The 26468-nt window shown below is 42.2% G+C and overlaps 1 protein-coding gene across 2 annotated transcripts in view; it reads right to left on the reverse strand.

The window, feature by feature from the left end:
• The window catches only part of fam13c (family with sequence similarity 13 member C), a 138664-nt gene that overhangs the window by 44060 nt on the left and 68136 nt on the right, over window positions 1–26468 (reverse strand). For both annotated transcript variants that reach the window (XM_068002589.1, XM_068002588.1), the window contains exons 5-6: window positions 25453–25562; window positions 11814–11880 (exon numbers count right to left, since the gene is read on the reverse strand). In XM_068002589.1, coding sequence (XP_067858690.1) covers window positions 11814–11880; window positions 25453–25562 — 177 coding nt within the window. The remainder of the gene's footprint in view (window positions 1–11813; window positions 11881–25452; window positions 25563–26468) is intronic.

Consider the following 26468-nt stretch of genomic DNA (forward strand, 5'->3'; position numbering starts at 1 on the left):
GTGGATTGAATCCCTCATTCCCGGAGTAGATTGTAACTTTCACTGCCAGTCGGATAACTCGCGGTTGGAATTCTGCCGCCGGATATCTAACCCACCAGATTTCCTTTTCATTTGTCTTTAATGTGTCTATTTATATTTAAAAAGCAAATCTTCACAGATCTAATAATGAATAAAACATCAAGCTCAAACATTGACACCCACCACTGATCACAGGCAATATAACTGTCTTGTGGGAAAGTCACTGAACCTGTGTCTTTGAAAAGGAGATGATTACATAGGTTCGATACGAGATTCTAAGTATAGCAGCAATATATTATCTGTAGCTTTTAGATAGGTTTGGCAGAATTTTTCAAATGTCTATCTGTATTTAAGAGAATACAGATGAATACCAATAAAGGCTATTTGCAAATTTAATCTCCCAAATTCCAATATATCACAGTAGGTTACAGTAAATTACTATTCATAATTATGTTAATTTTCACATGTAATATCAAAATAGATTGGCAATTTTCCATGAATTTATGTGCATAAATTAAAATGATGTCAAACCCAGTTCATATCTCTGAAATTGGGTTGTTTTGTGCTACATAAAGTTACTGTGTACGGTCCAATTTTCATTCTCATGTAGAAAACGTCTATTATCAAAACCCTTGTTTGGGTCACACCTCTGTCGTGTCACACCTCTGTCGTGTCACACCTCTGTCGTGTCACACCTCTGTCGTGTCACACCCCTGTCGTGCAATTGGCTGAAATAAATCTGTAAAGTGAACCATGCTGATTGGCCTAAATATCCCACCGACAAAATGCAAACCAATCAAAAGCAAGTTCCAGTCAACACAGAGGAAAATCTACGAATCACTGACCAGCAACCGCCACAAATTCAACCAGTTGAATCACTGACTTTTTTTTATACCCCAAAGCTACCATTGATGAAACCTGCATTCTGGAACATTCTCCCTTCTGTCTTCCTCAGTCTCCCGAGCTTCAAACAGAAGCAAGAGGTAAAATTAACTACATAGTGAAATGAACATTTAATCCTGGGCAAGGCCGCTGATTTATAGTCGCCATGCACAAATACAGATAATCACGGAATTCAAGTCTAAAAAGGTTCCAGGAATACTCCCGTAACACTCTGTGATAAAAGTGCAATTTGAGTTATTCAGTCACTATGCATTGGTGGCCCTGCTAGTATATGGTACATTACATTGGAAGGAACAGCCTGTTCTCTGATTCAAACATGAGCAATACCACGGGTGACCTGCTAGCAATTTTTAAAACAATACGCTGGCCTGCACAGATGTCACACTCCAGGACATCACACATTGTTATAGAGGCAAAATAGTCTTTAAAGGTCAGCTGCAATTCAAAACTGACCGGCACATTCGAATCGACAAAGTTCCCTGACTGAACAACAATTAATCTCTGAGTGACAGGCAGCTGTGTTTACTTGCAGTAATTCTGGCCTTAAAGGGACAGGCCAGCTTTACTCCTGTTCCACCTTAGCAGCAGAATAAAACACTGTACTTTATATGGTATACACCTCTGTGGAAGGTGGGATATTATCTGACTTACTGTGAGCAACTCCATAGGAGATACACTAATGATTTGTTTTCTCTCAAAACTTTTGAGACCACCCATCATGCTCCAGATGTTACACCTATGCAAGGTTTCAAAATTTATAAGAAAGTGATTAAACTTACCAGTGTAGGTGCCCTTTTGTGTGTTTGAAATCTCACTAAGAATGTTGTCATGTGCTGTTCTCAGAAGTTTAGGGCTGTATTGACGGGACTTCCCAATCAGCATTACAAGAGACACAATGAAAGTAGCAGACTACATCATCCAGATTTCTGGCTTTATAATTGACAGCAGGACTGGCCATTTACAGAGAATGCCAAGACTTGCTGTTTGTAAACACTCTCTCCACCTCCACCCCTCTTAACCTTTGCTTGGTGATGGGAAAAGTTTTGGCATAACAAAGCAAGGAAACAATTATTGAGCTTTTGAAGGCAAGTATGATTTTTTTTTCTTAATTAAAAACATTAAACCAACCTAAAATACAAACTTTTTCTGCAGGCACCTTTCATTGGAAATATAATGTAAACAATATGTGCACAAGGGCTGGTTTTGTTAAGCAACTTACATTTGGCAAAACAGCCAGGTGTTTATTTGCCATTCCAAAGACAGGCTCCTCCCTTTGCTCCAGTCTCTCTCCTCATTGCCTCTCAGGAACTCTACTCTGTGCGTAAAAATCAAACCAATCTTCAGGCCTGGATTAAGCTCTCCAAGGTCCCTGGATCCCTTTGAATTCTTATTAAACCTGATGAGCACATTGCCACTTTGGCCCATCCCCTAAACCCTTCTGGAAAAGAATCTACAGCCTTTTCCTGAGGTACCCTCTCCTCCCCTTGCAACAGCATAACCTCTGACCCCACGAGGACCACCAGGGGAGATCTACTCGTAGCTATAAAATAATGGTTTGCTTTGATGTACGATTAGTGCATAACCTTCCGAGGTCAAAGTTATGGTTGTTATGATTACAACTGAAGTCGAAATATCGACTTGTCTATTCTCTCCTTGGATGCTGACTGGTCTGCTGTGTGTTCCCGGCTTTTTCTGTTTTCGCTTCAGACTTCCAGAGTTTGCTGGTATTTCGCTTCTTGTTTATCTTAGAGCGTGGACGTGCTGAAGTGAAGCAGGACACGGGGATTCCCTTCAAGCATGTCCATTCCATTTAATTGTCCTCTGTGGCAGTATCTTTCGGTCTGTTTATAGCTCAGTTACAGGCCCCTTTTAGCTCTTCAGCTTTCAAGTATTTTCTAAAATACTGAAAATGCTTGACACAGGCGATGAGCTGCAAAGAAATCCATTTGCTTCACGTTTCTTCAGCCAGTCAATTCTTCTGAAATGTATGAATGGAGGGGTCCACAAGGAGCCGGGAGGGTGGGGTAACACTGTGGGGGTAAACATCACATCGCTCCTAGCAGATAATCCTGAGGACACAACGGCGTCTGTGCTGCTAGAGCAAAGCGGTGGATTGTGGAGGGCAGCAGGCCAGGGTTGAATTGTGGAAATCTGGGATGAATAAACATTCTGGAGTTCTGCTTTACGAACTTTGGGCGAGGTGGGGGGTGTGGTTCAGGGAGTATATATGCTGACATTTCCTCTCGGGATTAAATAGGTGAGGTAGAGTCCATTGATGGGTAGATTATATGAGGAAGGAAGATTTTTGATGGGCACAACAACCTTTGTTCATTTCATGTTATTCTCTGCCCTTACTTAGCCCTACATTAATGCTCCCTTTAAAATGTCAAATTCTCTTATCAGTACATCTTTGGAATAATCTGTATGGAATAAGCATCCTACATTTAAAAACAAAAGTTTAAAATCAAGCCACAAGGCATTTTTTAAATAGTGCGGAATTATTTTGATAAACACATTGCTAGGGTAGGTATTGAGAAGTCCCCTTTAAGTATGTTGGAAAATGCAATATTTCCTCAAACCAAATTTCCTCCTCTACTTCAACACATAATACGTGTATACATCCTGTTAATCTTTTAGTCTTGATAAGTTCGAATGGACTGCTTCTGAAGACACGTTACTGCTGCCCAATTAGATTGAATTGGGAAACGAGATTCAGGGCAATTCTGGTTCCTGTCCCAGATTTACCCAAAGTGCTCTTGGGTTTCACGGTCTGCGAATTCGCGAGGAATTAAAAGTATAAAGTCAAAACGGAGATCTGGTTGAAGCCACTTTTGGAAGCCTCTGCACCACTTTGATTGATTTAGTTTCAAACACGATTGCACGGATATTGGAAAGCACCCCCATCAGCATTAAGAAACTGCATAAACTATTTTGTCTCAACAGTGTAAACGTGGGTACAATCGGTCTTGGGACGGTAACGCAAAACCAGCGATAGCGAATCGGCTGCCCGTTTTACACTGCGCCCAATTTTCTTATCCTGAATACTGCTTTCAGTTCTGGACATCGCATCTCAGAAAGGGTATATTGGCTTTGGAGGGGGTGCAGCGCAGATTCACCAGAATGATACCCGGGGTTAGAAGGTTAAATTACGAGGACAGGTTGCGTAAACTTGGTTTGTATTCCCTTGAGTTTAGGAGATTGAGGAGTGATCTGATCGAGGTGTTTAAAATGATAAAAAGGATTAGATACGGTAGATACAGAGAAACTATTTCCTCTGGTGGGGGAAATCAAGAACATGAGGACTTAATCTTAAAATTAGAACGAGGCCATTCAGGAGTGAAATCAGGAAGCATTCTTCACACAGAGGGTAGTAGAAATCTGGAACTCTCTCCCCAAATTGTGGGACAATTGTAGCTTTCAAGACTGAGATCGATAGATTTTTGTTAGGTAAGGGTATCAAGGGATATGGAGCTAAGCCAGGTAAATGGAGTTGAGATACAGATCAGCCATGATCTAATCGAATGGTGGAGTAGGTTCGAGGGGCTGAATGGCCTACTCCTGTTCCTAAGTTCCTACGGAGGCAATGGAAAAGACAATCGGGCAGGGTGTAAAACAGACTGCCGATTCGCTATCGCCAGCTTTGCCCTATCACCCAAGGCCAATTTCACCCCCATCGCCTCAACCAGTAGACTTAGTCCCTGATCGATCAGGGTTGACATGCTGATTTAGAATTAAAATAATAGAACAGATTATAACTCCTTAATGAGCCATGATTAAAGGATTGGGCCCTGCCTCAGCTCATCTGCTGCTGAAGGCCTCATCCATGCCTTTGTTACCCTTAGGCTTGATTATTCAAATGCTCTCCTGGCCGGCCTCCCTCCTTGCACCCTCTGTAAACTTGAGCTCATCCAAAACTCTGCTGCCTCTATCCTAACTCGCACCAAGTCCCGTTCTCCCATCACCCCTGTGCTCGTTGACCTACATTGGCTCCCGGTCCAGCAACGCTTTGATTTTAAAATTCTCATCCTTGTTTTCAAATCCCTCCACTGCCTCACCCCTCCCTATCTCCGTAACCTCCTCTAGCCCCACAATCCTCTGCGATCTCTGCGCTCCACCAATTCTGGCCTCTTGCGTATTCCTGATTTTCATTGCTCCATCATTGGCGGCCATTCCTTCAGCTACCTAGGCCCTAAGCTCTAAAATTCCCTCCCTAAACCTCTCCGCCTATCTCTCCTTCTTTAAGGCACTCCTTAAAAACCTACCTTTTTGACCAAGCTTTTGGTCACCTGTGCCAATATCTCGTGTGGCTCGGTGTCAAATTTTGCTTGATAGTCGCTCCTGTGAAGGGCCTTGGAACGTTTTACTACGTTAAAGGCGCTATATAAATGCAAGTTGTTGTCGATTGTCTGTGTTGCTGAGAAGCATTTGGCAAACCTTTTCAGTGGTTCTTATATACATACAATTTGGGTGATAACTGGAACCCAACAATATTGCTGGTGTACCCGCAAAAGTCTTTGCAAGAAATCTTTTCTTACAGTTCTTCTAACATCAAAGAAACAAGAACTAAAAAGAATAATCTTCTTTTACTTTTTACTTTGATCCAATGGACTTCAAAGAATGTAAATGCTTTATGGGCCTGAACAGCAGCTGAGTTAATAACTATTTCAATTCTGTTTCTGTAAACACAATTGAGCAGTTCAAAATGTTATTGATGGGCTGTTTCCCCTACATTGCCAGGAATGCTACTTTAGACTCAGGACACCAAACACCTTGGCTATCCCACATGTATTCAGCACACTACAGTAAGCCTATACTTTAAATTCTTTTTTTGAAAAAATCATGATTTATAAAATTGTCAAACAAATGGAACTCGCTGCTATTAAATGCTGAGTTTAAGCATTTCAGATATCCCTTCAGTTAAAAAACCTCATTAGATCATGTTTATAGCATATTGTGGCTTGACTAAGCCGCACAATGGAAAAACAGATCTTTAATGTAATTGCACGGTTTAGAAAAAATGCCGCCATCTACTGCTACCCTTATTAAAGCTTCAAAATCATCAAGATATTCACTGAATTTCATCACCACAAAACGATGCCCTTTTATAAACCAGATGACACTGAGATGACATTAAGCATCTTGCATCATTTGAGAGACAGTCCACAGAAAGCCATGAGCCTCACGTTTGGCAATCCAGCTGAAAGCAGAGTTCTAAACCTCTGAATTCCATAAATTGTGATTACTCGCTACCGTGTTAAAAATGGTGATTTTAGAAATATAGTTGTGGATTTACTTTAACAAACACCAAGTAACATTGAGTTTTCTGTACAAATGTGTATCTCATTGATGATTTTAAAAAGGATTGCTTTTACTGGTAGTAAAGGGTTGCTGATTTGATTTTGTTTTGTTTCATAGGAACAGGAATAGGCCATTCAGCTCCTCGATCAATTAGATCATGGCTGATCCGTAGATCAACTCCATTAACCCGCCTTTGCTCCATATCCCTTGATATCCTCACACAACAATCATCTATCATCTCCAATTGTCCACAGCTTTTTGGGGAGAGAGTTCCAGATTTCTACCACCCTTTGTGTGAAAAATTGCTTCCTGATTTCGCTCCTGGTTTTATTAGGAAAGATTTAATTTGACACATTTAATAAACCGCCACAAGAGTCTCATGATGTCCCATCTGTAGCAATTTGCTGAGCAGAGAATAATGCTTTCAGTGCCAAAGGCCCCGTTAGGTAAATGTATGAACAGTGAGATACGTGCAAAATGTGATTGCAAAAGTGGCTGCTAATTTAAATATTCTTTTACGTTAAGGAATGCAATTGTTAAAAATTTAAAGACTTCTCACAATCTGCAGCAGTCTTGAAACGGTCTGTGCGTTTTCTTCAAACGTTCACTTTGAACACAGTGAGCATCTTCCATAGATTTCTGTAAATATTAATAGTGCTGGTCTTCTGCAGTAATATCACAAGTGTCATTTTCAGCCAGTTCCCATTCAGAAATGGCCCTCCATCGCACAGTTCCGCAAAGTGCCCATTAAGGCACTTCCAACAATCACACAGGTTTTACTTACTCATTTTCGTAGCTAGTTAATAATTTAAACTGTGCTGCACTGTCAAGTACAGCTTTGTTCCTAGTGATTAAAATCAGATACTCAAGGTGTTCTAATTTACTTTTTCTTGGCAGGAGTGCGAGATTGCACTTGGCTCCCCGTGAGGGAGAGGGTTTAAAGAGCTCGGCTTCCAGGAATGTTTGAGACCAAAGGAAATTGAAACTGGTATTTCAATAGGGTTTGTGATGCTTCACAAATAACCAAAAATAACCAACTGAAGGGATACAGTGAATTTGTCAATGGATTTCTGGAGAGGCGGCATTTATGAGGACAATTACACGGGATCCTTTCTTGTTCACCATTTTGATGGGATTTTTAAAGCTCTGGGTCTATTTAGTTTTGGATAGCATTCCTTATATCTGTTCTTAGTGGCACTATTTCCTTGTAGCTGATGGTAAAATTACTGCATCTGATCTGCCAATTGTTAAATGTCTATTGATACTAATTCTGTAAAAGGTATGGAGATTTTATGAGTGAATATCTAACAGTCTCCATGAAAACACTGATCTGTTTGTGACGTTCCCCAATTATATGCATTATGTTTTATGCAGTTTTTAATTAGTCTTTATAGCACAATTATTGGTTGTCTCCCTTTTACGGATAGAAATAATTCTGCATCATTTTAGAATCATATAGCACAAAAGGAGGCTATTCGGCCCATCCTGCTCAAAGAGCTGCCCAATTAGTCCCACTAGCCTGTTCTATCCCCAAAGCCCTGCAAATGTTTCCTTTTCAAATATATATCCAATTCCCATTTGAAAGTTGCGATTAAATCTGCTTCCACCACCCTTTTCTATCAGCTTGTCTTGCTAAATTTGTTTTAAAAGCATCTGGAAAGCACTACAAGTCAAGAATGTGCAGAACTGGCTAAACAATGTTGACAGTTGACAACACTTCATAAAATCCTGGGGCATGGCGTGGGTCATTTGTTATCATTTTCAAATGCTCCACATCCCATTCGACTGAAGGTAAAGCAGAACTTGGTGTACATGACAGTGCATGATGCACCAAAGCTGCGCTCACGTTTCAAGTCTGCACTGGTTTTAAATTCCCTTTCACTTTCTTCTTTTCTCTTTAGGTCCATAGACACCATTCCCTGAATTAGATAATGAAAGAGTGGCTTACCCCAAGGTACCAGCTGCTGGGGGAGGGGGAGGGGATGGGGGTGGTGAGTCTGGATGAAGTTGACTCAATTGCCGATGCTTCCTTATGAGGAGACTATGTCCTCCCCTCAGCACCTTCTCCGAATAGAGCAGACAAGATTGGGCGCTCGCTCTGTGGGAAACTGTAGGTGCAAACTTTGGTCCTTCCACTCCATGGTACTGTATGTTGAAGTACGAACGTGTCGCATCTCTGTGCCACCTAAAGGTGGACTATCAAAGCAGCGGAAACGGATAAAATCACACATTTGGATTTCTGGTAAAAATATTATCTTTCCAATTCATAGGCTGTCCTTCCATTCATTTTTAATGTGAAAGCTAGCTTTTAAATACCAAGATAGAGGTAGCTCTTAAAAAATTGTTTCTTTACTCGATCAATTTACAGTATTTAATTGGGGGACGAGATAGGTTATTAAATAGAGACGGGGTAGATATCTAACACCATCCAGGACAAAGCAGCCCGCTTGATTGGCACCCCATCCACCACCCTAAACATTCACTCCCTTCACCACCGGCGCACAGTGGCTGCAGTGTGTACCATCCACAGGATGCACTGCAGCAACTCGCCAAGGCTTCTTCTCTAGCACCTCCCAAACCCGCAACTTCCACCACCTAGAAGGACAAGGGCAGCAGGTTCATGGGAACAACACCACCTCCAAGTTCCCCTCCAAGTCCCACACCATCCTGACTTGGAAATATATCGCCGTTCCTTCATCATCGCTGGGTCAAGATCCTGGAACTCCCTACCTAACAGCACTGTGGGAGAACCTTCACCACACAGACAGCAGCGATACAAGAAGGCGGCTCACCACCACCTTCTCAAGGACAATTAAGGAGGCAATAAATGCCCAAGAATGAATTACAAAAAAAAGTAACTTGCCACCAGATATAAAACTACTTATGGATTTGCTGCCCATTATAGGATCTCCTCAATTTTCGTTTGAAAATCAGACGGTGTCTATCACCGGGGGGAGGGGAGGGATGTGATCCGCAAGGCTAGTTTTACGCCCAGGCAGCAAATGAAAAATCTACCCCAATGTCACTACATTTACATAGAGGGCAACTTTCAACTCCGGCAGGGGTGGAAAATTGGTGATAGAGCACAGTCGCCCGTGAAGTGAGCGGACAGGACAATCGGACGGGGTGGATGTATAACGGGTGAACGTTGGGGCCCCCTTCCCCACTGAAGTTGGAAGGTATCCCCCACAGTCTTTGGCTAATTGTACCAAAATGTTTTAGGATATATATATTTTTGAAAATATATTGAGCACCAACAATGTACTATGTAAAAGAATTAGTTTTTTTTTCAAACTTGTCTATTAAATGTGCATTAAGATGGTTTAGGTAATTTTCTTTCCCCCTCCCTGGTTACAACAGAGGTGTGCTTCGTTACTGATATCCTGCAAAAAAAAAACAATTTGCCCGTCACTGTGCAATACTATGGCACACGGCACACACAAACCCATGCTGGCCTGTGCTTCTTCACAAGATTGGGAACTCCTTAAACCAGAACAATTTGCCCACAACCAACAAAAACAGAAAGAAACACTGAGCACATTTCCAAAACCAGTGTCTGATGTTAGTGCAAGGAAATTACCAGCAGCATTATTAAACAGAAATGGCCCCTCTCCTTGCCTTTTCATCCACTCCAAAAAAAAGATAGAACAATGCAATGTTTCAAAGAATTAGTTTACTTTTTTCTCCACACTTGTCCATTAAATGTGCATTAAAATAGTTCAAGTCATTTTTGTTTTTTTCCTTCCTCACCAGAGATGCATTTTGTTAATATGTGACTTTTGAAAGTATAACATTTTACTCATCAATCTTTGATGGGACAAAAGGAGCACTCACATAGAAACACTTGTGATCTGAGAAACACATTAGATACTGTGTCCTAAACCAGCACTTTAAAAATTAAAAAGACTACATAATATTAAAATCTGTAATTATCATCACATTGAAGTACCTCAAAGAAGTGAAGGGCTATACTTAACAGACAACAACTTGCATTTATAGAGCCTTTGACGTAGTAAAACATCCCAAGGCGCTTCACAGGAGCGTAATCAAGCAAAAAAAAAAATTGACACCAAGCCCACAAAAGAGATATCAGGACTGGAACAAAAGTTTAGTCAAAAAGGTAGGTCTTAAGAAGCGTCTTAAATGGAGGAGAGAGGTGGAGAGGCAGAAAGGTTTAGGGAGGGAATTCCAGAGCTGAGGCCCCAGGCAGCTGAAGGCCCGGTCGCAAATGGTGGAGCAATGAAAATCGGGGATGCACAAGAGACAAGAATTGGAGGAGCGCAGAGATCCTGGAGGGTCGTAGGGCTGGGGGAGGTTCCAGAGATAGGGAGGGGCAAAGCTATGGGAGGGATTTGAAAACAAGGATGAGAATTTTAAAATCGAGGCGTTGCTGGACCAGAAGCAAATCTAGATCATCGAGCGATGGGGTAATGGGTGAACAGGACTTAGTGAGAGTCAGGATATGGGCAGCAGAGTTTTGGATGAGCTCAAGTTTACAGAGGGTGCAAGGAGGGAGGTTGCCAGGAGACCATTAGAATTAAACAGACAATATATCCACAACCAACAAAAACAGAAAGGAACACAATGAGCACATTTCTAAAAGCAGCGTCTGATGTTAGTTCCTATTAGTTGAGGATTAGTGCAAGGAAATTACCAGCAGCATTATTAAACAGAAATGGCCCCTTTCCTTGCCTTTTCATCAAAGATAGAACAATGCAATGTATAAAAGAATTAGTTTATTTTTTTCTCCACACTTGTGCATTAAAATAGTTCAAGTCATTTTCATTTTTCCTTCCTCACCAGAGATGCATTTCGTTAATATGTGACTTTTGAGGGTATAACATTTTACTCATCAATCTTTGATGGGACAAAGGGAGCACTCACATAGAAATACTTGTGATCTGAGAAACACATTAGATACTGTGTCCTAAACCAGCACTTTAAAAATTAAAAAGACTACACAATATTAAAATTTGTAATTATCATCACATTGAAGTGCCTCAAAGAAGTGAAGGGCTATACTTAATAGACAACAACTTGCATTTATAGAGCGCCTTTAATGTGGTAAAAAATCCCATGGCACTTCACTGGAGCGTAATCAGGCAAAAAATTGACACTGAGCCACAGAAGGAGACATTAGGACTGGTGAGAGATAGGTTTTTAGGAGTGTCTTAAAGGAGGAGAGAGAGGTAGAGTGGTGAAGAGGTTTTAGGGAGGGATTTGCAGAGTTTAGGGTCTAGATGGCTGAAGGCACAGCCAACAATCGTGGGGCAAAGGAAGTGCGGGATGCACAAGAGGCCAGAATTGGAGGAATGCAGAGTTCACGGAGGATTGTAGGGTTGGAGAAGGTTACAGAGATAGGGAGGGGCGAGGCCATGGAGGGATTTGAAAACCAGGATCAGAAATTTAAAATCAAGATGTTGATGGACCAAGAGCCGATGGAGGTCAGCAAGCACAGGGGTGTTGGGTAAAAGGGACTTGGTGAGAGTTAGGATACGGACAGTGGAGTTTTGGATGAGCTCGAGTTTATGGACTTTAAAAACAAACTCTTCCAAGTGGTGCAGATTGAATAATTCTAGTTTTTAATCACCTACCTCACTGGAATCCTGCGCTATGTCTGGAGTTTCTCGTTCTGCCTCTACAGGTGACGTGTTGTTCTCTCTGAAATAGAGGTAAGGCTACATTTACACAGGCCATTACTGGACACCAGAAAAGATAAACATTCAGGAAAACTTGCAAGCACAAAATTTCAAATGTGTTGTTTTCCCTGCTTTGTAGCATCGATAGGCACAGAGATGAAGTTGTAGGTTCTGGTGAAGAGCACATCATTCACTTGCTTGATGCATACGTGCACAGCTGATTGACTAATGTTGCAAAAGGTCACTTGTTGTAGCCTGAAATGACCCCCGCTGAAGCATAAAAATTCAGGGTCATAGTGACTAACAGCCAAGGGCAATAATGAGCGTGACTTGGTGCTGGGCTGCAGTTGCTGCTACAGCAGGTGATGAAGCTCCGACCATCTCTCTGATAAAGGAGAGCCTCCTCACACATTGCTCCTCAATGAACTGCAGGTATGAAGCTCTTGACCTGTACACTCTAGTGGGGTAAGGCTTCCTGTGAGCTTCCCTCCTTCTGTATGTCCTCTCTCTGCAGCTGCAGGTCTATGGAGTCTTGCTGCCTCCTCCTCCTCTAGCCACAATGGCATCCTAATCAGCACACCCATGAAGCCAACCACAAGCTTGCCAGAAGCCCCAGGTGAAAATCTCACTATAAAGAACAAACTTGCATTTATATAGCACCTTTCACCAGCTCAAGACATCCCAAAGCACTTTACAGCTAGTGATGTGCTTTTCAAGTGTAGTCACTCTTGCAATGTGGGCAAACGCAGCAGCCAATTTGTGCCCAGCAAGATCCCACAAATGAGATAATAACTGGATAATCTGTTTCAGTGATGTTGGATGAGGGATAAATGTTGACCAGGACACCGGGAAGAACTACCTTGCTCTTCTTTGAATGGGATCGTTTACCTGTAGACTCAGCCGGTTGACTTTTTGGAAAGTTTAATGTCAGCTCCAGCAGTCAAAAACAGCAAAAGTGCCAGACAGGCAGCCAAAATAAGCAAGCCAGTGATTTACCCACAAGCAGCTGGTGAACGCGCCTGCTCCCGCCCTCCTGGCCGTTCCCATCTACGAGTTGTGGGTCTATTATAGACCTGACGAATAGGATGCTAGAATTGTTGAAAATGGCATTTAGGACCTCAAACAGGTGCAGGGTCCTCATTTGCATTATTAAATAGACACCCACTGATTTCAGGCAGGCCCGCTGGATGCCTAAAAAGAACACAATGCAATGTTCTGAGTCCAAGTGGCCATTTTATCGATGTTAAACCGGCCGGCGTCCATTGCAAATTGTCCCCCCTGTCTTTCCAAAGGCTGTTTGCGCAAAAACACCAGCTTGAAATGACCAGAAAACTGCAAGTCACTTTTACAGTTTCAAAGTCAGTTCTGCACATCAGGCAGTAGGAGGGACTTCTAAACATGAAGGAATTGAAACTCGACGAGATTCAGTGAAGTTTTGTCAGGTATCTTACTGAGTTCATCACTGACAGCAGTCAACTATAGGAACATTTTGCTGTTAGGTCGGATCATTTACTTCTAAACGCCTTCATAAATTAACCAATAATTTAATGATAAAAGTCATCTTTTTTCTTTTCCGTGAGGCATCAAGGGCTCGAGATTCTAAGGTATAAAATGAGGAAAATAGAGTGAAGCCTGGTTCCGCTGGGATTCCCTCCCTTCCACACCCCCACCCCACCCCGAGGAAAAATTCCATTGGGCAAATCTTCTGCCCATCCCCCTCCCACACCAAGTGTCTGGTGAGGGGTTCCCAGGCTACGTCCTCAGTAAGGCCAAGTGGGACTGGCACCAGCTAAGATCTGCCATGAGTTCTGCTCAAGCCCAAGCAAAGATTCCAAACCTTTAGACAGTAAAAGCAATCATTCCTTGGAAGGGATGGACTGCCCGGAACAGACGGTCCTCCCTCCCACCCACCCCCCAACCCCAATCCTTCCTCCGCTGGGAGCCGAAGTCAGACCTACCCTTCCTGCCCTCGATGGAGCTGCTCTGATTTTCTGGGCCTCTGTCGGGATGGAGGCCACTGATACGCCCTTGTAGGCTCCTGCAACCTGCCCCATCCATGCAGATCACCCCAGTCCCCCGGATTTAGGACAGGGGTCAGCGTCTGGGTGGCCAGGACTCAGGCAGTGGAAGTCTGGCGGAGCAGGAACCCGCAATTTCAACCCCATAATGTTTTCAAACTATTGATAGATCATAATATTGATCAAATAGGGTTTATTTAATCCTTTAAACAACTTTAAACCTTAACCACCATTTTCTCTCGGACAGCAGGCACTAGTAATGGAGGATGGCTGTACCAGGGCCACTGGGAGTGGAGGAGGTGTGGACTGATGCTTGGGGTGGGGATCCCCTATCTACATGGCTGGGGAGGTGGTCTGCACCCCTGGGGTCTGCCCACCTATCTTCCCCCACATTCCCAGGCCACGGGAGTTTTCTCCTCTTTGCCAGATTTTCCATGCTTCCCTCTCCCTCTGCTGTAACCATTTACACCTCCTCTTTACCCATCTTTTGTTTCTAGACTTGTCTCATCATTTCCCCTTTGCCTTGCACCATCACCCCGTTTGTCATTTAATCACTCCCGCCCTCCATCCTATCACAGACCTTCCCTTTTGTTCTTTCCCTGCACCCCCTCCCCCCTTTTCCCTGACTCTGTACTTGTTTAAAAGCTGTTCATCGCCATCATCCAGTTCTGATGAAAGATCATCGACCTGAAACATTAACTCTGTTTCTCTCTCCACAGAAGCTGCCTAACCTGCTGAGTGTTTTCAGCATTTTCTGTTTTTATTTCAGATTTCCAGTATCCGCAGTATTTTGCTCCTCCTATTTGCAATCTTAATGAGTTCCATTAACAGTATTAAGCAAGACCGACATTTATAAGCTTCATTACACCAGACATTAGTGTGATATAGGACTGTCCTGGCCTGAGTCTGGCCCTTCTTCACTTAGAAATAATTCAAATGCTTAAAGGAACCACATTGTTTTCATTGTAAATGTTACATTTCCAAAGTTGCCAAAAATGTTATGAATACAGATGGTACTTACTCATTTTAAAACTGCACACAATGACCATGCATATTCAGCCTGCAGGCCTTGTATTTTTTGCAATGGCTTCCTTGTAATGAATGCACTCCAATAAGATCAACACAACAGGCTGTAATCAGTTGCCTGTCACCTAGCAACAAATAAGCTGCAAGGTTATTGGGCCCTGGTTTTCCCCAATGCCAGTACTCTGGAGATCTCTTGTGAAAGTATAGGAGGTTTTTTTCCCAGCTGTCCTATGGACAGCCAATCCAGACCAGCGGAATCAATAAGCTCCCACAGTCTGTAAAGTAATGGGACTACTCAATTTTATTTGACATATATTCCAGTAATAGTGAAAATACAGTTTATATTTACTTTTAGTCATGGTTGATACATTCAGATTAATGCAGCCTCCAGTGAAGCAGTTCTCCGTGAAAGTGTAACTGGCCATTTTTGTCCCCATTTCACCAAAGCCTAAAAAATATGTTTTTAAAGCAGTAGCTGTGTTAACTACATGGTTTATAAAGGAAAATTAACTGGATAGAAATTGTGTCCGTAAAGAAATGGAGCTTTGATGAAACACAAAAAAGGTTTCAGTCCTGTTATAAATCTTGGTGAAACAATTATTTAAAGAAGTTAAGAAAAAACACTGTCAAAGAAGCTTTTAAAAATCCATTTGAGGTATTCTAAACCATGTATGTATGTAGATATAAATTGCTCATTGTAAGTTGATGAATATAAGTATTTTTTTATATAAAGCACATTCCCCTCCAAGTCACACACCATCCCGACTTGGAAATATATTGCCGTTCCTTCATCGTCGCTGGGTCAAAATCCTGGAACTCCCTACCTAACAGCACTGTGGGAGAACCTTCACCACACGGACTGCAGCGGTTCAAGAAGGCGGCTCACCACCACCTTCTCAAGGGCGATTAGGGATGGGCAATAAATGTCGGCCTCGCCAGCGATGCCCACATCCCATGAACGAATAAAAAAAAACGTAAGAGTCGGAGACAAAGTTCGCAAACGTACGCCCGAGAGCCATCTAGTGGCCAGAGGCTACAACTGCATCAGAATAGTTGACATAACAAAATTAAATGGAAAATGCTGACAGAAAAATGAGACCAAAATTCATGACAACAGAAAGTAAGATTTGTGGACAGGAAGATCACACCCTACACAAATTCTATAAGTCTAGCACGTGTCCATGACGTTCCAAACTTTACAATTCCAACTGGCAAAAGTTTATAAAAAAGAAAGAAATCCAGTTATTTCCTGTGGGTTTTTCTGACCTTGATAAACTGGCTTCTTCCCCAGAAGCATGAGGCAGAGATTTACAATCTTTAGAAAATTCCCACAATAACGTCATGATGCACCTATTTATATCACTTCCCTACAGGAGTACCTCAGCAGGGACCAACCAGGTTGAAGATAGTTCCAAATTAGCAATTAAACCTATCAACCATGATCCAGAGCATAGTTTTCTTATGAGTTGTGCTACTCCATGGGGGAATCAGCTAGTAAACTTTGAAATATAGAGGCATCCAATATTAAAAAGGAATAACAAGTCAAGCTAAAATGACAGCTGGGCGTTAAAGGGATTTTCATGCATTGTCGAAGGTGTAAAGGGAATGGACTGAGGCAAGACTAGAGATCTCTACAGTCTAGAAAAGGAGATTTAAGGGTGACATCATTGAGGTATCTGAAGTATTAAATGGCATATAGATAAGTTGAACCCAGGATATCACTTTAAGGTCAGTCAGACCAGTATAGAAGGTATAAATTTTGATAAGGGCAAAGTAAATATAAAACAGGTCCTAATCTGGTTATCACATTGCTGTCTGTGGGACCTTGCTGTGCTTAATTGGCTGATATGTTTCCTACATTACAACAGTGACTACACTTAAAAAGTACATAATTGGCTGTAAAGAGCTTTGGGACACCCTGAGGTTGTGAAAGGCACTATATAAATGCATGTCTTTCTTTTTTTCCCCCTTGATTCGTGGTTTTACAAAAATTCAGCAGCTTCCATGGTCATTTCTTCTGATGGCGACCTACAAGTTGCTAGATTTAATTGAATTCAATTTCACAATTTGTGATGGTGGGATCGGAATCCTTAAGGTTCCTAGTCCAGTACCAGGACGATTGTATCCCTTGTCTTTGCCTTGGTTCACCATTGCTGACCCAGCCATTGAGGAAATTGCTGGGGTCAAACAAAATAGTCTCAAGCAGCAGTTTGAAACAAGTGCACAATATAAGCAGGGTGGTTCCCACAGCAGCATGAGCAGGAGCCCGTCCTAGAACCATTCCAGAAGCAGGGTTAGTTGTGGCTCGGTGGCAGCACTCTCACCTCTGAGTCAGAAGGTTGTGGGTTCAAGTCCCACTTGAGCGCAAAATCTAGGCTGACACTCCGGTGCAATGCCGAGGGAGTGATGCACTGTCAGAGGTGCCATCCTTCAGATGAGATGTTAATATGAGGTCCAGTCTGCCCTCTAAGGTGGATGTAAAAGGTCCCATTACATTATTTCAAAGAAGAGCAGGTGAGTTCTCCCTGGTGTCCTGGCCAATATATTCATCAATCAACATCACAAATAGATTATCTGGTTTGTGGGACCTTGCTGTGTGCAATTTGGCTGCCACGTTTCCTACATTACAACAGTGACTACACTTCAAAAGTACTTCACTGGCTGTAAAGTGCTTTAGGATGTCCTGAGATCATGAAAGGTGCTGTATAAACGCAAGTCTTTCTTTCAGTCCCCCAATACACATGGGCCATTCAATCATCCCAAACCAAACTACTGCTGCTAGGTTAAAATGTTGGCAAGAATTCTGAGCCAGCTGCAGACACAGGTGTATATCTGCTATTCATGCAAGGATAGACCTTCAAATATATATGTTTTGTTCCAACAGTGTCATTTGAATAATTTATTCATGTGTGGGGACTGGGAATTAACTTGTTCCCGGAACAGTCTCAATTAATGCTTCAGAAGAGAACATTTTCATCATTTGTCATGGTCCTCATCTACGTATTGAATTCTGTGACTCACTGATACCGTAAATGGGAAAGTCAATAGGGGCAACTGAACTATGTGCCTATTAATGGCATCTAATGCTGCTGCTGCATTGTGACATTGAACATTTTATTTATAATGTTTTAATATTATGAGTACTAAAAAGTCAGGACTAACAGTGTAATCTATGCCTGAGTCTGCTCAGTACAGAAGGAGGCCATTCAGCCTTTCGTGCCTTCTTTGTACCAGCTATACAATCAGTCCCACTCCCCTGCTCTTTCCCCATAGACCTGCAATTATTTTTCCTTTTCAATTAAATATTCAATTTCCTTTTGAAAGTTACTATTGAATCTAATTCCACCACTCTTTCAGGCAGTGAATTCCAGATCATAACGACTTGGCTGCGTAAAACAATTTCTCCTCATCTCCCTCTCTGGTTCTTTGGGCTAATGGGCCCTGAGGTACTAGAAAGGCGATGGGCTAAAAATTGATAAAGAGGAGGTACTAGAAAGGCTAGCTGTATGTAAGTAGATAAGTCACCCAGTCCAGATGGGATGTATCCTAGGTTGCTGAGGGAAGTAAGGGTGGACATTGCAGAGGTACTGTCCATAATCTTCCAAACATCCGTAGATATAGGGGGTAGTGCCAGAGAAGAATTGCAAATGTTACACCCTTGTTCAAAAAAGGGTGTAAGGATAAACCCAGCAATTACAAGCCAGTCAGTTTAACCTCTGTGGTGGGGAAACTTTTAGAAACGATAATCCAGGGCAGAATTAACTGTCATTTGGACGAGTGTGGATTGATTAGGGAAAGTCAGCATGGATTTGTTAAAGGCAAATCGTGTTTAACTAACCTGATAGAGTATTTTGATGAGGTAACAGAGACGGTAGATGAGGACAATGCAGTTGATCTGGTGTATATGGACTTTCAAAAGGTGTTTGATAAAGTGCCGCATGGTAGGCTTGTCATCAAGATTGAGGCCCATGGAATAAAGGGGGCAGTGGCAACATGGATACAGAATTGGCTAAGTGATAGGAAACAGAGAGTAGTAGTGAATGGTTGTTTTTCGGACTGGAGGGAGGTGTACAGTGGTGTTCCCCAGGGGTCAGTGCTGGGACCATTGCTTTTCTTGATATATATTAATGACTTGGACATGGGCGTACAGGGCACAATTTCAAAATTTACAGATGACACAAAACTTGGAAGGGTAGTAAACAGTGAGGAGGATAGTGATAGACTTCAAGAGGATATAGACAGGCTGGTGGCATGGGCGGACACATGGCAGATGAAATTTATCACAGAAAAGTGCAAAGTGATACATTTCGGTAGGAAGAACGAGGAGAGGCAATATATACTAAAAGGCACAATTCTAAAAGGGGTACAGGAACAGAGAGATCTGGGGGTATATGTGCACAAATCGTTGAAGGTGGCAGGACAGGATGAGAAAGCGGTTAAAAAAGCATACGGGATCCTGGGCTTTATAAATAGAGGCATAGAGTACAAAAGTAAGGAAGTCATGATGAACCTTTATAAAACACTGGTTTGGCCACAGCAGAAGTAGTGTGTTCAGTTCTGGGCACCGCACTTTAGGAAAGATATGAAGGCCTTAGAGAGGGTGCAGAAGAGATTCACTAGAATGATTCCAGGTATGAGGGACTTTAGTTACGTGGATAAAATGGAGAAGCTGGGGTTGGTCTCCTTGGAACACAGATGGTTGCGAGGAGATTTGATCGAGGTATTCAAAAATCATGAAGAGTCTAGACAGAGTAGATAGAGAGACACTGTTCCCGTTGGCGGAAGAGTCAAGACCCAGAGGACATAGATTTAAGGTTATTGGCAAAAGAGCCAAAGTTGACATGAGGAAAAACTTTTTTTTACGCAGCGTGTGGTTGGGATCTGGAATGCACTGCCTGAGGGAGTGGTGGAGGCAGATTCAATCATGGCCTTCGATAGGGAACTGGATAAGTACTTGAAAGTAACAAAATTGCAGGGCTATGGGGATAGGGCGGGGGAGTGGGACTAGCTGGATTGCTCTTGCTTAGAGCCGGTGCGGACTCGATGGGGAATGGCCCCCTTCCGTGCTGTAACCTATGATTCTATGATTTTGCCAATTATCTTAAATCTGTGTCCTCTGGTAACTGACCCCCTGCCAGTGGAAACAGTTTCTCCTTATTTACTCCATCAAAAACCCTCATCATTTTGAACATTTCTATTAAATCTTCCCTTAACCTTCTCTGCTCTAAAGTGAGCTTGTTTTGTGTGTTGCCACAATCTGCAGATCCATTCATCCCAGCTCTCCTGTGTCGGATGCGTTTTTACACAGCAAAGATTTGACAAGGTCAATCTCTACTTCTGGGCTCATGATTGGCTCAAAAGCTGCCCTATAAAGTCAGTTTGCAACTTTTTTTTTGAAATTTCCTCCCGCCTCCAAAAAGAACAGTGGGAGGAAGAAAGAAGGTAAATGACAGGCCTTAAAAGTAAACTTGTTAAGGAGAAAATTATGGTGTGAATAAGGTAGTTTAGGAATAAAAAGTACAAATAAAGTTTAGAAAGTTTGAAACAAAAGGAAAATGAGAGAATGGGAAAAGAGTGAATGTACAACTCGCCTGTTCTTATAAAGCAACATAACATCAACAATACCAAGGGAGAAGCCTCACCTTCAGTGTATATGTCACACACACACACCTCCAACTAACACAGCACCCCCACACCCCCAACCAACACAGCACCCCCACACCCCCACCCTCACCCCCATGCACACACACACATTAAAGATTGTTTTACGTTTGTAACAAAGTGTAAGGAGAATGAGAAAGAAAGCTGCTCATTGTCCTGCAGCCTGCAATTCAGGATTAATTTACTGGCCTCTTATTTACCTCAACAACCTATAAGAAGTTACAATTACCTGAACCGGGCATGCTTGAGCAGTGGCCTTACAAGGGATAGGCCTGGTTAGAATCAAAGTATCATTGAATGTTACCACACAGAAACAGGTCATTCGGCCCATCGAGTCTCCGCTGGAGTTTGTCTCTGTGTGAGGCATCTAGTCTAGAGGTTGTTGAGGTAAATAAGAGGCCAGTGAGGCATCTAGTCTAGTCCCATACAGGTTAGAAACTGAGCATCGCAACAGTGCTCCAAAGCCCAGACTACCTGTGAACAATGCCATGGGAAATCTGCTAGTAATATATATGCATTACCAATATGTAATTAAAATTAGAATTACAAATAATAATGGTAACTTTTATAAATAAGCATTTACTTCAATGCTTTTTGCTAGAACACCCTATACTGCACATATTTCAAATTTTAAGGAGGGACTATTACTATATGCCCCAGTCTGAGCCATAGGTTCACTAGTACAGCTACATTCAAAACACTGAAAATGGGCAATGACCACGGATACAGTGTGAACGGACAAACTTTAGAAACAAATGATAAGAAACAAGCATAAAAGAATTGACCTCGTAGATGATTTTACTATCCAACCATTTCAATCGACAGAAATTCATTGTTACTCTGAAGATGGAGTGAGCTTTGACTGTACCAATTATTAGATTACTGTATTGGTTGTGTGTTTATTATTCTATGTAAACTAACCACTGACGCTATGTATGGACATATATGAAGCTGGATTATCTTCCGTTTACAGTAGACTTAGTGCACTGGTGATTTGATATACCAACAGCCCCTGGATACGGTTCACACCTGTCATGCGGGCTATTAGCCTCGAGTATACAGTAGCATTGAAAGGAGTCTAGGAATAAGTGGGAGGGGGGCTGTGTAGGCCTGAGGGACCCAGATGCAGGCCAAAGAAATCATTTTAAAAATTGTGGGGGGGCGGTGGGGAAGTGGGAAGGGAAATATTTTTAAATCTGGCGGTGTGTGTTTCACATTACATAGAAACATATTTACTGAGGTAACAAGTTAGTATTGATAGACAGATAAGTTATGCCATAACAGAAAGCTTCATGCTGTTAAGTGTAGATATAACTAAACGGAGATAAATAATACTGGCACTACAATGACATGAAATGGTCATGAACCAATTTGGTCGCCGTGGTTTAACAAAACATTACATCTGGCAGATAGAGAAACTGAGACTGGGATCCTACAGCACCTTTAAAATAACTTGATCGAGAGAACATATCTCTTGTATCATGCAAGGATGGTACAAGGCGAATTAGATGGACCTTGATCTTTTATCGTCCAGCAATTCCTATGTTCCTACATCGTTGTAACAAATTTTTAAAAATAGATTACTTAGCATCATAACATTTCAAGAACGCACTGAAATTTCTTCCAAACAGACTACCTGGATGTCTACTTGTATAACAAAGACAGCCTGAGACTGTTTCTATAGTGAGTTCTGATCTGTTACAATTTGAGTTCCACAACTTTGCTACATAGTCTATTACTCAATTAGGGGAAACGCATAAGAAAAATATCATTTCTGGAAGCTTAGCAACGCCTTTAGAAATGAACCCCTAACAAGAACTGTGCGCCCAAAACGGGCGTACAAATTGGCTTCAGGCCCCATTGAAATGCGGGCGGCAAACGGGCACCTCGCTGCGGCTCGGGAAATCAGCTGGCTCCTACACTGAGCCGACCGGGAGGTCGGGTGGAAGGTGGAGTCAATCCAAGTTGGGGGGGGGGGGGGTGGGAGAGAAGAGAGGCAAAAGAGGTCTTGAAATGCGCTGGGATTTTTTGTGCGCCCACAAAAATTAAAACTGAAAATTTCTTGGGCTGTTTTTTGAGCGGACAGTCCCTTTAAGTGGCGGGGGTGGGGGCAGTGAGTTTGTTTTTGCAGCCTTCCCCTTCATTTTAGGGAAATTCCACAAACAAGAAGCAGACTCGAGGGAGACTTCGAAACGAAGCTGGGAGCCTCAAAAATAAAAATAAAAAAATTGACAATCCAAAGTAACGACTCTATCTAACAGCGCAATGAAACACAACAATGTGCCTTTAAGATGCCAGCATCAACCTTTCTCATGTCCTGTTTTATATAGTGGCAGTTGTTAGATCGGCAGATCCAAGGCGGAAATGATTGAATTTCAAACTTACATTGGCCTAAACCCATTATTTGCCTGGCTGTACCTTAGCTACGATGGGCACATATTACACTTCTGGCAGAATTTAGGGTTGAACTTACACAGGGGCAATAAACCAGTAGAACCTCTCTCCCCCAAATTCCACCTCCCCGCACCCACACAGATAGATTATCTGGGCTTACACCCCACCAAACCAGCAGAATTTCGGGGCCCCGTATGTATTAAATCTTATAAATTAGGAGGCTGAATTATAGGATGCAACTTAACCTTAAGGTTTTGAGTGTCAATTAGATTTGATGCTTGTGAATCATTCTGAAGATGCAGTTATGCTGCCACTTTTGCATCAATGCAAAGCAGTTTTGACGTACATCTATGGAAAAGTGACAGCATCATTCTAGGCTTCGATCCCGATCTGGCTCCAGCACCCAGTAAAGGCAAGCAGTGCCCCATGGCGGCCATCTCACACTGTTTGGGCCTGGTGCTGGGACGATGGTAACTCCAGTGCTACGAAGCCAAGTTTGATGTGCTCAGACGCTCCAGTGGGCTTCCTGCACACTTCATAAATTTGCTGCAGAGACTCTTTAGTGGTTTGAGAAAGCGAACACTTCCATCGGTGCTAAATGACCCGCTAGAGACCAGATCTCTGCCCAGAGCTCTTTCCTGGTCAGGAAGTTGCAACTCGCAGCCCACAGTATAACTCAAGGAGTTGTCAGCTGCATTTTGTACTTGGAGACCAGTATCTTAGTATAACCACAGCCCCAGATGTTCATTATTTGTAACAGGAACACCTGCGGCTATGTTGGTGCAGAATCCAGAGTCTCAACTGTAGATCCAGAAATATGTCCAGTGGCATTGTGATTCAGATCCCTCTGGTGTGCCCAAGGTTATTCTTGGGAACATAATTTGCATTCAAATTTCAACACAAAAATGAAGAAAGCTGTGTCGTAACGGCGATTGATACAGGTGTGTCGGAGTTTTGTAACTAGAAATGTAATTCCAAGTCAATACCTTTGCATGACTCCTAGCAGATCAGTTTACTGCCTCTCCGTTTCTCTCTCCTCCTTTAAGATCCTCCTTAAAACCTACCTCTTTGACCAAGTTTCTCCATTCTCTCATTGGCCTAGTGTCTCCTTCTTTGGCTCAGTTGTCAAGTTTTGCATGGTTACACTCTAGTGAAGTGCCTTGGGACGTTTCACTATGTTAAAGGCACTATATAAATGCGAGTTGTTCTTTGTTGTTGAAACACCTTTATGGCATCACTAATTTACTGCAGTTTACAATTTGTAACCATTTGTATTACATCCTTCCAAACCATGTCCTACTAGTTGAATCAAACAGATGTATTTGTATCACATACACGTTAACAGATAAGTTTTATGAGGTTGTACTCCCAGCACCGAGTTTCGCCCAGAGTGAGTGCCAGCGGGCAACCCAAAGGGTCAGCAAATCCTGCAGGGCCCACTGACTTCTGCGCCCGAATTCTCGATATGTGCTGCCAGCAGACACAGCTCTCCCCTGAGAGTGCAAATTTGTAACATTTACCCTTGAACATACGATTCTGTCAATGTGCTATACAATACATTTCTGTTTCTCTAAACTGTTTTCAGATATTCAAGAGTTGAGGTACCCAGAAATCAGTAAAACTGCACAGTGGCATAAAGAATTGCAGTGTGGTCAATGCAATATTAACAGTGACAGTTTGGTGGTTTATTATATGACTACAGTGGTTCCTCGAGAAACCATTTGAAAAACATATTAACACAAATTTCGGGTTACGACAAAGAAAGATTGTTTTGTTTACTTTTTACACAGGGTGACAGGAATTATTTAATAACGGTTTCTTCGATTTGAAAAATGTTTGTTTAGCTCCAGAACACTCACACAGAGCTTGTTCTATGATTACACTGCACCTAAAATGTACACAATGAAGAGACAATCCTAATGCCTCTTTTTCAAATGATGATAATATAATGTTTTGAAGATTAAGTTGCCCAGTAGTGATGTACAGTTGTCAGTGATGTGAAAATAATGCAGGTACCAGTATTTCAGAAACAGTCTCAGAAAATTTAGCTCATTCCGAACAGAAATTCCTCAGTATGTTTATTCTTTTCTTCCTCAACACTACATAACCCGCGGAGCTTGCCTAACAAAGTATTTTGATTGGTATCATCCAAACACAGCAGACACAAACAGTGTGCTTGTTTTAAGTGAAGAAATTAAACCACCATCTTTTTTTAAAACCGCTGCTTAATTTAAAATATTAATAGGAAACGCACAGCGGGTGACTGGACACTTCAAAGAGACAGTTGGCTAACATGTCCCTTTATTATAACTCCGGCATTCGCAGAGTTTTATATCTCTGACAATATTACTGTGCAGCTGACAATCTCAGAAAATCACAAATGTTGGTTATACAGAGATCATAGTGTACGCACCATGGGGTTACTGGTAACAAGAGCTTATTTTTACAGGGATCTTAACCAACATCTCCGATAGCCTCAAGGGCCATTGACGTACCTATTGCAGCGTTCTCCTTGCTTCAGTGCAGTCTCTTCAGCATGTTTGGCAATGACCGTCTCTGCGCTCCCTCGACAGTCTGCCAGCGAGGGCGTCCCTTTCTCCATCTCCTGCAGATAGAAAGAGGAACAATCTTTCAACACCTGCCACACCAAGCTCCAAAAGTTCAGCTCCCACAAACCCCAACTTCCAAACGCCGTTTCTCACACACACTCAAAATGAGCAGATGAGGAGACGATGGCTGCCTCCTTGTTTTGCTGATGTTAACATGATACCATCTCGATAATGGCCAACCTGCTGCTGCTGCTCCTGACCTGGCAAATAAGCTGACAGGAAACTGTTGCAATCTGCTTTTATTTTTTTAAACTTTAAATTCTTCAGTGCACTAAAATATTCTTGATGTAACATTTAAAATAATGACTTAATCCAGTTTATATTTTCTGCAGCTTCATGATTGTGATTGTTGAGTGCCGTGCAATGGCAGATTCCTAATATTATACCTTTGTCTGCCCAATTGACTTGAGCAAGATGTTTTTCTGCTGTGTCATGCAGCTGTTTGTACTACAATACACGGCATGAGAACAGCATGAGAATAGTCGTCATCTTGCCACAGTTTTAAAGATTCTAATTATTAAGCTGCAGGGCTCAAAACGCCTTTCCTACATATCCCTCAGACTCCACAATTAAAGGCCAATCTCGCCACCCCAAGATCCTGACAGCTGGAATAGATAGAATCATCTCAACCCTAAATACAGTTTACTTCAGCAGTGAGTGTTGCAGTAATTGCTAGCTCGACGATTCAACAAAAACACAGCTAAATACTTGCAGAATCCCTGCGTACGACTCTTACTCCTACAGAACGGCAGGTCTGAGAGGGGTAAAACTAATGGATGAACCTTCTGTTTTAAGTAATAATATTGTACTTGCCTCCAGTTATATAGGATGGAAGCTGTAAATGCGGGTTTGATAGTTGTAGAGTACCCAGTGATGGATTTCAATGGTTTCTTTTAATGTAT

Source organism: Heptranchias perlo, chromosome 21 (assembly GCF_035084215.1).
Source record: "Heptranchias perlo isolate sHepPer1 chromosome 21, sHepPer1.hap1, whole genome shotgun sequence".
In the NCBI taxonomy this organism is placed as follows: domain Eukaryota; kingdom Metazoa; phylum Chordata; class Chondrichthyes; order Hexanchiformes; family Hexanchidae; genus Heptranchias; species Heptranchias perlo.